This window comes from Tauraco erythrolophus, chromosome 10 (assembly GCF_009769465.1).
Source record: "Tauraco erythrolophus isolate bTauEry1 chromosome 10, bTauEry1.pri, whole genome shotgun sequence".
Classification (NCBI taxonomy): Eukaryota; Metazoa; Chordata; class Aves; order Musophagiformes; family Musophagidae; genus Tauraco; species Tauraco erythrolophus.
Window position 1 is genome coordinate 3,903,124 of NC_141474.1, and position 15,586 is coordinate 3,918,709.

Sequence of the window (15,586 nt, forward strand, 5' to 3'; positions counted from 1 at the left end):
AAGTCAAGATTGGAAAAAAACTCCTTGGCTGTCAGCTAGGATATGAGAATTATTCCCACACTATTCCAATGATTATTCCTCTATTCAACATACTTCCATATAATTTTTTACTGTTTGTCTGGGGTTTTTTTGTGTTTTTTTGGTGGCGGTGTTTTTTTTTAATGCTGGCTGATTTAAAACTATTTCCATTATTCCTAATATCACAGGCAACTGATCTGAAACACCACAGCTTGACTATTATCACCTCATTCTCCAGTGGAAATTAGCCCAAGCGGTGGTGCTTTGGGGTGGGGGTAGGAGGGTTGTGTTGTGGGGTTTTTTGGGGGGAGGTGGAGGTGATATTATTTGTTTGTGGTTTTAAACCCAACGGCTCTATGAAATGGTTCACTGTTACGGACTTCTCTGCCCAGGGTAAGCCACATCTGTAAGACATGACAATCCGAAAGAAACGTGGACCCATAATCTTAAAGCATATGACTGATAAAATGAAAACTAAAGTAGCTGCTGAAAGTTCAATCAGCGATTTACCTTGGACAGGGTAGGTTCTACCAAAGACCTCAACGATAGGACAGTTGAAGAAGTATTCACAGAACATACTGGTATCGATGGTGGCAGACATGAGGATAACCCTGATTTCAGGATACGCCTGAACTACATCTCTCAGCACCACCAAGAGGAAGTCAGTCTGCACATAAAGAGAATAAAAGCATCATTAGTTTCCTTCCCATAAGAAGCAACACCTTCCCAAGAGACCAGAAAGAATTACACAGACATATACATTTATTGAGCAGGAGCTTTGCTGGGCGAGAGAAGTAACAATTATCACAGCATTTTATAACCAGGAACAGCTGGCAGTGCTTTATTTTGCAAATACTGCAGTTCCTGGGATAAGTGGATTTTAGGATTTCCAATGCGAAGATGAGTTATTCTTTTATCAGAATGAAACAAACTAAAGGAAAGCATTCAAAAATAGTTTGTTTTCTTCCTAACGATACGTTACAACCTCAGGTCTTTTTAAACTTGCTTTACATATAAAGTGGCCACAGTTCATAAAATAAATCGGAATGACTGAGTGCAGTCGTACGCAAAGTTTTATAGCTCTGTTTAAAGATGACATTTATTTAGTTTTGCCATGCAGTCAGGCAGATCCTTAGTTCAACAGATGAAATCCCAATCTCGTTCAAAATTTCAAAACTTGCATTTTACTTCATTGATATCAATTTAGTAGATGAAGAGACGCATCAGAAAAATCTGCACTGCAATTCCATGCAAATAAGTCCTCAAATTCTGTTGAAACAAGCTTAAACAGCGTATCAGAACTTGGTGGTTTCTCTCACTCTTGGTGTGGCAAAGCTGAAAACTATATGGAAGAATTGAAGGGACAGAAAATGTTTTTCATTTTCTAATTTACACGAAATCCCTCCCTTAATTCTATTGTCAACTTGTTGCATTTTTCTTCCTGTCAGAAGCAAATTTAGATGTATCACTATCAAGATGGCAGCTTCTGTAAAGACCACGGCTGTTTTGTGACAGTAATACAATATTGCCAGGAGAAAAGGCACTCCAAAATAAACGTGACATTCAGCAGTTGGACAAGAAGTGCTTGTATCACAGTCTTCGATTTTCCAGAGAGGAGCAGGACACAGGAGGAGATCCTAACAGGAAAAAAGAGATGGGGCAGCAGGAAGCACAAGACTTTTCCTTTTCACGTTAGCTGCTGCATCAGAACACACACGAAAGTTAAACAGAACAGAACACAGAGGGAAAAAGGATGATAACCACCAGCTGACTCACGTTAATGTCTCTCTCATGGATCTCATCCACAATAACATGACTAATGCCACGGATGCCAGCCTCCACCTTTCTCAGAAGAACACCTTAAACAGACAGAGTAGTTAAATGTTCGTGTAGGTGACAGCTCAGCCTTCCTCCCGCCCCGCCTCATTTCATCAAGAACAGTTTTACTGGTTGAAAAGTCACAAGTGTGCAGGCTGCCCAGCACCTCTCAGCCCCACCTCTGCTCGCCATGCTTCCATGCATGCACGTGATGGCGAGGGTACGAAGCGTTACTACTAGAAAGACTCTTTCTTCTTTCCCATCCAACACTGCTTCCCCTTCTGCCTTGTAAGGACAATCAACAGATGGCAATTTTATCTCTTCAAGAGATGAATTCTGTGTGGCATTAGACCTGGATTATCACACTCCTGAACAACAATCTTAATCTTAGTTTGCGCAACAGCACGTCGGCAAACTCCTTGTATCCAAAAAAACCTCTTTTAGTCTTTTGAACAGATTTTCCAAAAATTTCAATCTAACCATATTTCTGCTGTTGCTGCTAACTCCAAGAATCCAGACCCGTAAGTAATAAGCTCCAACCAAAACCAGAACAAAACATACCCACGGTGCAGAACATCACACTGGCATGCGGCCGAGGAAGCACGGATTCAAACCGCACGCTGTATCCGCAGCTTTGCCCGGGTTGCTCTCCTCTCTCATACGACACACGCTCCGCCACCGACACCGCACTAATCCTCCGAGGCTGAGGGATGAAAAAATTGTCTCTAACTTAATGATGAGGTTTTACAAGTTTATCAGAACACCACTGAAAATGAGAAAGTAAATTGTAAATGCTATAGGTGTCCTGTCCTAAGATTTCTTTATAGATATCACTATTCTATGATTCTATGAATCAGTGATGACTCTTTAATAGCAAGCTTTTTTCTTCTGAAATAGTTAATTCTGCACATGAAATTACAGAGGAGGGGGGTAAGGATATATGGGAACCACCAGCTGGCATTTGCCAAATCATTTCCCCTTGGTCTGGCCAAAAAGTTTTCACCCAGGCAAGGTACAAGCCAGATTATCCCAACTGTAGAAACACAAAAGAATAACACTCCAAATGAAAATATATGTGAAGCTGAGGTTTCTCCTACATGTAGCACTGAGGAGACACTTTTATGAACGATGCCTTGCAATGATAATCAGATTTCTCAACACATCCTAACAGATGATTTCTAGTACCCAATCACAAAACTTAACTGGCTGCGCTCGTAACGTATTCCTCACCTGTGTCACTATTATGTTGCACTCTGCAGCTCTGTCGGTTTTGATGTATTCATCCAGGATGTACTGTGGCACTTGTGTGGTTTTGCCACAGCCAGTGGCACCACGAATTACAACAACAGAATTGTGACAGACTGCATCCAGAATTTCACTTTCAAAATTCTTCACAGGTAAGGCCTCTCTCTCTTGTTGGATCTGGAAAAAAAAAATCCAGCACATCTCCAAAAAATCTCAAAAAAAATCAACCTATTCTGTTCCACATCCATACTTTGTCTCACTCTTCTACACAGATTTCACTTACACAAAGTAAAAACTTTGTAAGAACAAATCATAGCTTGTATTTTTTCCTCACGCAGTGCAACACATCCTCACATTCATCCCAGTGTAATATCCAGCACTTCTGAAAACTTGGTGCGTGTTACTACTGAAATTCAGTCTTACCCTGGAAAATAAAAAGACTAGCACAAACATGCCATGTTTGGAAGCACACTTACCCTTTGCAATTCTTCATCCTGCTCCAAACGGTACATGAAATCGTTTTTCAAATCCATGCTTATCTGCTCTGGTGTGAGCTGTAAATACAAGACACTGTTTGGAGGCTTCTTGATCCTTCTGCTTAGCTATATCACAACTTCAATATAAAACCAGTCACACCAACACAGTGACTCCAAATATCAGTAAAAGCTCATTTCCTACATAACTCCTTGAAATCAGCTATGCCTACGAGATGTTTTATGTCATTTGTTCCTGTGTGCTAAAATTAAACGGCCATCCTCAGAGAAGTTTCTCAGAAAGATTCAATGCACTGAAAGAGAATGATTGTTGAAATTTAAATACTTCAACTGCTGGAGAAACACAGTTTATTCAGCAGTCAAGCCAACGAGGTACTTAGATGACCATTCAGACAGGAGTTTTTAATGTACGGGATGACACGATGTAAGCACAAAACCACCCACAGAACAGTAGCTGAAAAGGGAAAAGTGAGCAGAGAGGGAAATTTATCAGGCAACTCTTGTATTTCAACTTAGAAAGAATTCTAAAGGAATCCAAATTTCTTATCAAAGGGCTAATTAGTTTTCCTGAAAATAAGTTAGCTGCACTGGGACTAGCGCATAGAAATCCTAAGGAGATTCGAAGCCAGCTCAGTTTGCAATGTTCATAAATATATTATGTTTTTTAAGCAGCAACACTCAAATTTACATCAGTTCCACATTTTTTTAATCAATACATAACGATCAATGTTAAATTAATGTCATTTATGGAAAAAAACGCAGTTGAAAGAAGGATTAAATTATTGTTTTGGTCGTAAGTACACTCGTTCTCTGTTGTAGGAAACTGAAGCTCCTGCCCCAAGAGTCTTTTCTGACCAGGTTAAACCAGTGCCAAATTACGCCTCTGAACTTGGCAACCTCGTATTTCTTCCCTTCTTCCTCATTTTATCATGCCACATTGCTGCTTTTCATTTGATTTGTGTTGAATGGGACTAGAAATGACAAAAAAAAACAAACAAAAAAAAGCAAATAGGCTGATTGTGTAGTGACATTGGCTTGGAGCAGTTTCTCCTCCCAGAAAAGAAGGTCCCAGCACGGAAATATGGGAAAGAGAGACCAGTGACTTACAAACGACATGCCCATAAGCTTACCTTGTCATTTCAATTAGAATTTTGTGGGGGCTGCACAAGAACCTAATAAAACATGAAGTCAACACAAAGAACTCCTACCAATGAAAAGACTCCCTTCCTCCAGCTCAAGAAGGGAAGAAATTTTATCAGTGGACTGTTTTCTCCTTTGGAATAGCTCATACTTTAAATCCTGGGGGGGAAAAAGCATTTAAAAGTTCCGGAAGCATGAGGAAAACAAATAACAAATCAATTATTTAAACTCTCTTACATTTGCCAGAGGACCCTCATCAATGTTGCAGCCGGTCCATGGGTTCCAGTTGGAATGAGGCGGTGACCACGGAACAACTCCCATATGACTCTGTCTCTGCGACGGTTCAAAATGGGCCAACTTTCCAACATTAATCAGAACAGGATTACTGGGATCTTCAGGCTATAAATCCAAAAGCAAAGCGGGCAAAGAAAGATAGAAGGATTAAACGAGCAGGTCTGAGGTTAGATCCTGGAGTATTTGAACCACACACTCACCAAAGGCACAGTCTCCAGGGACAGTTCCCGTACGGTGTTTTGCAGCTGATTTTCTAAGTCAGAAGACAGCAACACCTCATAGGGTTCCACCTGTTAAATGTTTAAAAAAAATACGTGTTGATTTTGCCAGCTTTTCATCCAACAAGAAACTGTAAATATCTAATTTCAGAGGAAAACACTCCCAAACTTGTAAGTGAATACCAAAAAACCCACCAACGTGCCAGAGAATGAAACTAAATAGCCGAGAACTGTACGTAGCATAAACATAAATCTTTAAGCTTCCAGAAAACTGATACTAAAAACAAAGCTTTTGTTACAAATCTTATTTCATTTAATATGCTGTAAAACGAGTTTCCTGCTCCATTCACATACACACAGAGTTCTATTTTTGATCCAAATCACTGGCCAGACCAGAAATAACTGCTGGTCTAAAGAATCAAAATTATTATTAATTCATGAGCTATTAAATATTGAGAGCAAACTTTAACTCACTCATCTTTAAAAAAGAGTGCTTGTGTGTTATTAAAACGAAACCAATGATTTCTGACCCTTCCACCAAACTCACCGATTCTCCTTTTTTCTTTGTCTGCCCGGAGTAAGGTTCTATGACGCCGAGGTGGTAGAGCTGTCTAACCAAGGAAAGGGCACAGGACTGTGCTGCCAGCTTTTTGTTTGATCCGTGCTCGCGGCTGAAGATCCCTGCAGCACACAAAGTTCAGAGCTGTAGCAGCTGATGAGTCAAACAGAAGACACTACTCTGAAATGGGCTTTCTGATCGTCCACACAGGCCACGTTTCATGGAAAGAGTCTCAACTCTCGATAAATCCAGAGCTCTAACATAAAATCCAACCAGGCCCCTTCGTTAGCTGACTCACACTAGCTGTGTAATGTTACTTACTGACTTCCCAGGGAATTCCTGTGAAGTTTTTACTGCGTTCAGTGCCTAAGGAAGTATGACTATCCTGCGCCACCCAGCAACATCACACAACTTTCACAGCAAGCGCTGCGTAAAGGAGTATGGCACAGACAGCACGCCCATTGCCTGGGAACACACTAGACACCTGCGTTTCTCAGATATGTGAAGAACAAGTCGTTGAGACAAAGAAAACCCACCACATCTCACCAGCATTTCTTTGTGCTGAGAAAAAAGGTTAGTGGAAGACGTAACGGATAAGCGGTAGAACGCAACAAGCGCAGCACACATGCAAAAAGATTTCGTGTCAGGAAACAAACGTGAACCTTCATCTCTGGAAGTGGCTCCAACATGTAACTGCAAAAGTCTGTACCCACAAGTATGACCTGTTCCTCTGTACCAACACTCACCTCTTGCTAAGACAAAAAAATAAATAGGAACGCTTACTTCTGCCCAGCTGCTTCACATAAATGTTCATTTCTGCAATAAAGCTCCTGCAAGAGAAAGAAAGAACACAAAGGTACAATTATCAATAGCTGACATTGACACTGCAAAAATATCCACTCTTCCCAATTTTTCTAGGCAAAGACTCGTGTGTCCTCAGTCAGAAACTCTCACCTCATCAATGGCCAAGGTAAAATATTACTGCTTTTAGTCCCTTTAACCCCAAGTTAGTAGGCAATGGATTTGCCATCAATAGAACCCGTAGGTCTGTTAAGAAGAGTCCTGCAAATGCCACCGTTCAGCACGGAAATTTAAAGCCACGTCATTAGGAAATACGCTCTGAGCTAAGTTTAAGGCAACAAGTACAAAGCAGAGAGAACGTTAACGTAACGTTAACGTGTGTCCCACTGGCCCATTAACTGCATCCCACACTGTACTGATGTCACCCACCACTAGTCTGGGTTTATTAACTCAGATTCAACACTTCCCTGGGTTTTGCCACACGTTTGGCCGGCTCAGAGCACAGACAGAACTAAAGCAGGTTATTTTGTTGAAGAGCTTTGAATGTATCCGCACAGAAGGAGACAGAATACTTGGAATTTTCATGAAGCCCTTGTTGCCACACTCTGGGAACAGCGTATAGCCAAAGGTAACTCTGCGCAGCAAATGTAATAGTTGCCCTAGTAGGCACGTAACCAATTTGTTTAAAGGTCAACTGGTATATTAATTTAGGTTTACAAAAATGAGAAAGCCATGTGTCAACAGAGGATAATGGAAACCAAGATCCACGTTCTTAAGAACCACAAACTGAAGCGTGTGTTTGCACAGATCAAAAATTAAAGCCAAATTCTTGTAAAACAGGATTTAAACTGGCAAATGTGATTCAAGATGTATGACTGGGCTTTACTGGACTGAGATCCTCTTTGAAAACTGTGCCTTGGCACTTGCACAGCTGCAGGCAGAGCCTTGCATCTGTGTCCTTCATTTCTTGCTGTGAACAAAGAAGCAAAAAAGGTTAAGCGAAGGGATTTAAATTTCAAGTTACGACTCCTTCCTGTGCTACCAGTGAACTGACCTTCAGGCCCAGTGGCTGCATGGCTCGAAGGCCACTGGCTTTCAGGGACACAACGGCCAACTAAGGCACCGATGACAGTATGTTTCTCAGCCAGGCCTATAGTCAGCATTCAATCTCATTCTCCTCCACCTAAGGGGAGAAGAGCAACACCAGAAATCAGTTCGCAGCAGAATCCCGGGTGATTGTTTAGCACAGCCTCGGCAGCCCGCGTGTGAACACGCACGGATTTTTGGTGTCGCTCGCTGCTACCGTCTTCAGCGCCAACACAAGGAGGCAAAGGCATCCCACGCTGCTGGTGGAATCCCAAAAAGCTGCACCCCGTCCCTTAACATTTCGTTCATGCTTTGTGTAGTAGGAGAGTCATGTTTCTATTTGCAATTTATACCCTCCTGTCGTAATTAAAACAAAGTTTCCGAATCCAAATTTCCCAGCTATTACTAAGTTCTTATACCATGTGACTGTGATCAATTGACAACAAAAATCCATTTCTCCTTTAAAAACCTCTGCGAGCAAGGCTGACACTTCTGTTATAAAGACCATTACTTATAAAAAAATAAATCAGGCTGGTAACATACATGGCAACTGGTATTTCTTAAAAAAAAACCACAAAGCCCCAAACCGTATTATTGTTCTCAAAACTCCAAAACCATCTGAAAGAACTCCTTTCCTGTTACACATGCCAAAAGGATTAAATCCAATAGTTTGCCCTCTCCCAATGAATACTAGAATGCATTAGGATTGTTTCATGTCTGTCCCATCGTTTGCAGCAGGTTGTTAGTTCCCCCTTCTGCCATTCCATCCAGGAATTCACACAAGCTTTCCTGGACGTAGCAAACAGGAAACTCTCTGGAAGAACCGTAAGTGGGCTGAGAAACATACTGTCATCTGTGGCCACCTCATTCTGCTCGACATTAGATGTGTGGGCTAATGGGGCTGAATGCTTTTACTTGCAGAAGGCACTACCAAATAACCTGCACGTTACAGAATAAAAGAAGTGCTCAAGAACTACGTCTGCAACGAGCGTAGCGAAAATTCCCAGTGCTGTGCAAACTAATTTTTTATGTTACTCATTTAAGGGAACAAATGTCCTTGCCTGGAATCACAAATGGAGATGAGTGACTTGAAGACAGGTTTTAACTGAAAATTTAGAGCTCTCTGCCACCAACACTTGTAAGACTTAACAAAAGAATTGTTGTAAGATGCTTGTAAGACTTAACAAAAGAATACCAGAAGTCCTGCAAGTGAGACTCTCACAAGAAAATTAACTTCTCTTTCTAAAAAAAAAAACAACCCCTAAACCTCCCACACACAAAAAAAACCAACACTCAATTCAAAAAACAACAACGAGATCCTGGCAGCAGCAGCATGCCATTGTTTCTGACCAGAAAACGTAATTATATTTCACAAGAAATAACACAACGCCCTGAAGTTTTGATGATTTGTAAAGACTGTTCCAAACACGGGTAAAAATATCAAACCCATCAATTCTTCACGCACAATCTGTTACGTGTTATTGGCATTTGGGAGAAGCACATGTGAATTTTCTGATGGAATGGGCAGAAAGTCAAAAAAGGCTAATGCTTCGACTGAAATTTAAGACCTTCAAAACTCCTTTGGGAAGATTCTGCCAGACTAATTTTTCCAGTAGCAGATTCCACTGCCAACAAAAGTTAATTATACTAAAAATAGAAATAAAATGTCCTTAAAGCACATTTCTACATAAGCAAATGTAAGCACACGTAAGATTTACTCAAAATATACCAAGGCAACTACAGTCATACAAACAATCATTAGAAGCAATCGAGCACTCTTTCCTTTTCACCCAAACTGACACCTCAGGAGTTCAGCAGAGCACGGCAATCATTTTAAAAAGCTGCACATCCACGAAAAACACTGGACAGAAATTTCATCGGAGTCACTCAGATCTCTGCACCGAGGCTCATCACCCCAGTTTCAAGATTTGGTGATGCTGTTGGTTCTGATAAAGAACACTCCGTTCTCAAACAGCACTCCAGAGCACTGTCACCAAAACCAGTCCTGACCCTTCGTACGCGACTAAAACTGCCAAACCTGTTGTGATCAGGTCCCATTTCGGTGTATTTATACTCCTCCTGAATCTTCTCCTTTTGGAAAAACTGGTTCAGACGTGCCTTGGCATTTTCCAAGGTCCAGTTCCCGTGAAGATCAGCGTTTAAGTCCACTTCTGACTCCGAGGTCTAACATTGGGGAAAAAAAGTATCATTTACTGGTTTCTAATAGATTTCAGATTTTTAAACATTCTTACGAGCCTTTGAAATAACTTGTCCTGACACTATAAAATAGTTAAGACTTCATTAGAGAAAATGCTAAAGACTCCTCAGAGTTTCCTTATTTTCACAACGAAACATCTATACAGTTAGATATTCACAGCATTCAGAGTCATTTATTTTGCTTAAATGAGTTACCTTTGTCAAAAGTCAGCAGGTAAACCTGCAGCTTAGCTTAAAGCCAACAGCAAAATATCCAATTAAAACCAAGAGCTTGGTTATAAATGCTGCTAACAAACGAAAGGGAGACACCCATTTAAGAATGAAAGTAAAGGAGAATTACAGAGGATGACTTACTGCTTGCACTTCTTGCTCCTCTCTCTTTGAATAGTAATCTTTCAAATTTGCACCTCGATCCCACTGAGCTCCACGATTGCCGCAGTTTCCAGGTGCCGCACCTGGGCTGTTGCCTACCACGTGGAAAAAAAAAAAAAACAAAACCAAAGTAACTCTCCTCAAACACGTGCTTAACAATGTAGAGGTACTGCCTGGAAAACCTCAACAGGACATGACCGGTCCCTCGGATCTCATGCAGTCATTCACACCTTTGCCTCAAAACTACAGGGACTTCTAGTTGTCTTCTGTCTGCAGAATTGTGTTATTTGGGAGAGAAAAAACCCCACCCAAATCGATATGCATATCTTACATCCACATACTGCACACTACAGCTTTGGCAGCCTTACCTGTTTCAGCCTCTATAATCAAATGTGGCGGAAGAGGTCCACCCAAAGTAGAACTGGAGCCAGTCACATCTCTCCCTGCTTCCTGCCCATCAGGGGTATCACCAGCTGCTGGCTAGGAGAGGGGATGAACGGAAACATCAGCATGTTCATCCCAAGTAAGTCTTTTTACTATTTAGCTAGATAATCGTGCAGGCAGTTTAAGAAGATCATGCATCATCGTGCAATAGTACTACCCCAGTAGTAGCCCTCATGAGTAACATCCTTTTAAAAACTGAAAGGAATACAATTGCTAAATATTTGGCTTTTCGTGAGTGTTCTACAAAAAAATTGCCAACCAACAATTAGCCCTGACTTCCTGAAGTTCAGCAATTACAAAACCAACTGTTTCAGCACCCAGGATAAAACAACAGGTACCAGTCCCTATCACGCACCTAACGGAACTCAAATATCCTTTACAAATGCACAAAAAAAAACCCCAAAACACTGTAAGAAAACATTAATACCCTTAGGAAATGACAAAATAATGGTTAATCATTACAATTTGAACTCTTCCCATTTTGAGATGTGCATGTTTAGCTAACTGGTCACACCACCTCTGCTCTACTCAAGACACAGCACGTGCTATCCCCATTTCAGACCCAGCCACGCAGCACACTGCGCTGCCACCAGACTAACTGGTACATCAGGAACGACACAGGTCCTGCTACCATAAGGCTTCACCCAGGCTACCAAGGCAGGGAGACCGCTCCCACTGATCAAACCACGTATCTTCTACAGATATGTCCTTCATGAGGCACTTGAAAAAGGCTCTTCTGACGTAGAACGTGTAGTTTCATGCTTTATTTACTGTTCTTCAAAAGTGCTGTAAGGCAGTTACCCTCCTCCTCAGCTTTTTTGTGGTAGTCATTGCTGATACTTGTGTGGTTCATCAAACATCATGAAAAGCAGTGATGCTGTTACACGTGAGAAGCTAAGGCAGAAAGCCTTTGCAGTTAAAAAAGGCCAAATTTTCAATGTCTGCTTTGAGATGCCTGTGATATTATTTTTTTTTTTTTAAAGTACACACTGCAGTACTTAAAGGGGGCCTACAAGAAACCTGGAGAGGGACTTTTGCAAGTGTGTGCAGTGATAGGACAAAGGGCAATGGCTTTAAACTGAAAGAGGACAGATTTAGATGAGATCTAAGGAAGAAATTTTTCACTCTGAGGGTGGTGAGGCACTGGAACAGGTTGCCCAGAGAAGCTGTGGCTGCCCCATCCCTGGAAGTGTTCAAGGCCAGGCTGGATGAGACTTTGGGCAACCTGGTGTAGTGGAAGGTGTCCCTGCCCATGGCAGGCGGGTTGGAATGAGATGATCTTGAAGGTCCCTTCCAACTCAAACCATTCTATGATTCTATAACACACACTCAAAACAATTCCCAGTGTCAGGTGTGAGTACTCAGCACTTTTGAATTCTCCCCAGCCTCATCAATTGTGCAGACCAACACACAGCTATCGTTACCAGATCAGTCTACAACACCCACTGTATATATTCCAGCTTTCTAGCACTGGAAGCAGAAGTCCTGCACTTTCAGCCTCCTTCACCACACACGGGTACCAGGCTGAACTCCAGGGATCAAATGCAACCGGACGCACAGCACTGGAATTAAAGACCAGCCTTTGGTAAGGAGAAAGAGCAACTTACTCCGAAAGCAGGAACTTCTTCTTTCTTCATTTCGTTCACCCGAATCAAGTAGTTGACAAAGTCTCGAGCGGCGTTGCTCTGCGCATCTTTCTTGTTGGTGGAATTGCCCATGCCAACGTAGTTAAAGCCTTCCACTCGCACCTGCCAATAAAAACACGCATCTGTGGCACGTACGAGTGAAAGCATCTTGAAAACCAGTAAACTGCAACACTGCATTTCAGTTGCTAACAAGTACAGAAGCAATTAAGTATTGTCACATATCGTTACATATGCACACATAGGTATTTTGGATGTATACTTTGTATCTATGAAAGAAAACATCCACAGTCTGTTCTCAGAGAACACGAGTGCTTCCAAAAACCTCCTTGAAGAAAACAAATCCATGTAGGAAGGGATCTGGGCAACACGCAGCAGCAAACTCTGCCCAGGTTCACTTTTCTCAATCTTAATCCCAAAACCTCAGAGAACAAGGACAGGAGCGAGCTTCTGCGTCCTCTACCGTAGCTCCAAATCATTACAGCTGGCAACGTGCAATGTGTTTTATGAACTTGGAGACACTTTAGAACAGCAATTTCCTATCCTGCTGGCTTGCCTGGCAGGCTGCTGCAAAAGTGGATCGCAGGAAACTTGTTTAAAATTCAGACTAACCAGACATTTTACACCTGCTTTCCTACAACCACTGCTCCTCCTCTTATATTCTTTTTTTTTCACGTTTACAGTCAGCAACTCCATTTCGTTTCAGCTTCACTTGTACAGACAGACCACTTACACGTTTCTGATTTTTGCTCTTCACTCTGCTGACCACGTAAAGAGCTTTTTACTATAGCTAGCTTTTCTTAAAAAAAAAAAAAAAAAAAAAGTAAGCAGAATGGCATACAACACTCCAGCTAGCCCAAACCAGAGCTTTGCACCACGTTGTTAATGCCAGGCTGCGTTTGTCTTCCAGTGCTGAATCACACTGGTAGCCAATACCCATCTTCTCATCAAACAACATACTTCGTTAGCATTCTGCTTAACAGTTTCCACATAACGAGCTTCCACTTTCAGCACCAACTACCAGCCCACCAGGACAACGGTGTCACCGACCAAACAGTAACTGGACCAGACTCACAACCATCATACCAGACCGTGAAAATAAAGGAATGGTGAGATCTATCCGTCCATCCGTTAAGTTTCTACGGATGCTCATTGGGCACCAACGTACAAACCAGAGAACGTTCCCACAGTGTACCTGCCCGTGGAACCCTGTCACCTGAGCAACGCCCAGCCTCGGCGACACCACCTGTAAAATTGGTTTAGGATCACCGCGCTTCTCAGCTGTGTCACTGCTGGGGAAGACGGATGGGGGGAAAAGGGTGCAACAACAAATTCCAGGTGTTTAGCGCAAACCTACGGCATCGCTCACGAACCAGCCAGTTCCGTGCGCTCGGCGGCAGTCAGCTCCTCGGAGCCCACCCGAGCCCAACAAATCCCTCGGATCCACCACGTCTGGAGCCGGGAGCAGGGCAGCACCGCCACAGCACGCAGGGATGTTTTAATCCACCTCAATGCCAGCTCGGCGGGCGACCGGAGTTTGTGACAAAGGCGGCCGCACGCCTGGCTGGCGGGTCTAACGGCAAGAAGGGTCTCCCGCTGGAAAACCGACCGCCTTTTCTCCTCACGGCTGTGCACCGGGCCGCTCTCCGCCCCCAGCCCCACCGAGCGCGTCCCGCACGGCGCCCGGACGCTCTGCCCGCCGCACGGCCGGGCCTCCCGCCACCTCCGCCCCCCTCCAGGGCCCCGCGGGCCCCCGGCGCCCTCCCACCCCTGACCCCCGGCCGGGCGGCAGGGCCCGCACCTCGCAGAGGAAGGTCTGCCGGTTGCGGCCGCCGCCGGCGCGGATCTCGTAGGCCGGCATCACCCTCCTCCTGCCGCACCAGGCGTACAGGTAGTTCTTCACGTCCGCCATGGCTCCGGCCGGCGGGGAGCACCGGCGGGGAAGCGGGGGGGGCACCGGCGGGGCCGCGGCCCTCCCGCTCCTCCCGGCGCCGGCCTAGCGGCGGGCAGCGCCGCCCTCCCGCGCCTGACGGCGGCGGCCGCGCATGCGCGGTGGGGCACGGCGGGGCGGCCCCGCGGCGGAACGCCCCGCCAGGGCGCCCAGAGCTCCGGCAGCGTCGGGATTTCTTTGGGAAAGGGCCGGCACGCCATTCCCGTGTCCGCAGGGGACGCGGGCTCCGCCGGCCCCGGCCGCTCCTGACCCACCGGCGCGGCTCCTTGCACGCTCTTCCCCTTTCCTGTCAAAAAAAAAAAAAAAAAGCTCTCCTAAATTCCTTACGGATTCAAAAGGGGGAAAAATAAGCCTTTATTATGGTGTATTTCTTTTGTTCAGTGGTTACGCGGCGAAAGGAAGTTAGCAGAATTTTCCATGCTCGTGTTACAGCGTGAGCAAAGCGCCTCTCCACGTTTCCCCCCTCTCTTTTCCCTCCTTCCAGACATTCCCGTCATTTCGCAGGCAGGAGCACTGCCAGGAGGTACTGGTCGAGCATGGGAGCTCGCATTTACCAGACATGAACCATCAGGCAGTCGGAGCTCAGGCTGGCGGGCAGGCCAAGCCCAGGGTGCAGAAGTTGCACCTTTTAATCTGACGGTAAGTGACTTTTCTAACAGGTGAAACAGCGTTCTGCATCGCAAAAGGGAGACACACGGCTCAATCCTGCCTTCATTTTTGTCCCGAGAAAAAAGATAGAGCAATATCTGCTCACTAGACAGCCAAAGGCTTCCTGTTGCAAAAGTTTTTTATATTTTGCATGAAGCGAAGGAGTACAAAGGCAATGAGATCAGACAGAAACCGGATTTTATACACGGTCAGCGTCCCAGTGAGTTTGTGACAAACAGTAAAATATCCATCTGAGCAACCAGACGGTGCCATAGCAATGTTTAAAAACACACTGTAGTGCTGGAGATACAAAGGGAGAGCACAAAACATGACCTAGCTGGAGGGAGGGTAGAGACAGATCTTCCTCCTTTCTAGACAAAAGGAGTCAGGTTCCCTCAACTAAGGAAAATTTTTTTTTTTTTTTTTTTTTATTAAAAGATACCAGCTAGTCCTGGGATGTGCAGCGCTCCAGTGGAGCAGAGTAAAGTTACTACACACGTGCCAACAAGGCCAGCCCTAACTGGAACCGGCTCGGGTACATTGCCAATTCCCTGGAAGAAATCACGTGAGGAATGTGCCACGTGACATCGAGTCCCAGAAAAGGAGCCTCCACTTCCAGGTCAACATGGAAGCGGACG

The 15,586-nt window shown here is 44.1% G+C and overlaps 1 protein-coding gene across 2 annotated transcripts in view; it reads right to left on the bottom strand.

Annotated features, from left to right (window-relative positions):
* The window catches only part of DHX9 (DExH-box helicase 9), a 28,324-nt gene extending 14,063 nt beyond the window's left edge, over positions 1-14,261 (bottom strand). The window contains exons 1-14 of one of the 2 annotated variants that reach the window (XM_086617064.1): positions 14,151-14,261; positions 12,314-12,454; positions 10,631-10,742; positions 10,245-10,357; positions 9,712-9,857; positions 6,570-6,616; positions 5,775-5,908; positions 5,210-5,299; positions 4,953-5,114; positions 3,558-3,635; positions 3,067-3,258; positions 2,398-2,539; positions 1,795-1,877; positions 529-685 (exon numbers count right to left, since the gene is read on the bottom strand). In XM_086617064.1, the coding sequence (XP_086473190.1) occupies positions 529-685; positions 1,795-1,877; positions 2,398-2,539; positions 3,067-3,258; positions 3,558-3,635; positions 4,953-5,114; positions 5,210-5,299; positions 5,775-5,908; positions 6,570-6,616; positions 9,712-9,857; positions 10,245-10,357; positions 10,631-10,742; positions 12,314-12,454; positions 14,151-14,261 (1,708 nt within the window). Of the gene's footprint in view, positions 1-528; positions 686-1,794; positions 1,878-2,397; positions 2,540-3,066; positions 3,259-3,557; positions 3,636-4,952; positions 5,115-5,209; positions 5,300-5,774; positions 5,909-6,569; positions 6,617-9,711; positions 9,858-10,244; positions 10,363-10,626; positions 10,743-12,313; positions 12,455-14,150 lie in introns of both variants that reach the window. The other variant, XM_086617065.1, reaches the window with a different exon arrangement.
* Positions 14,262-15,586: the final 1,325 nt, after the last annotated feature.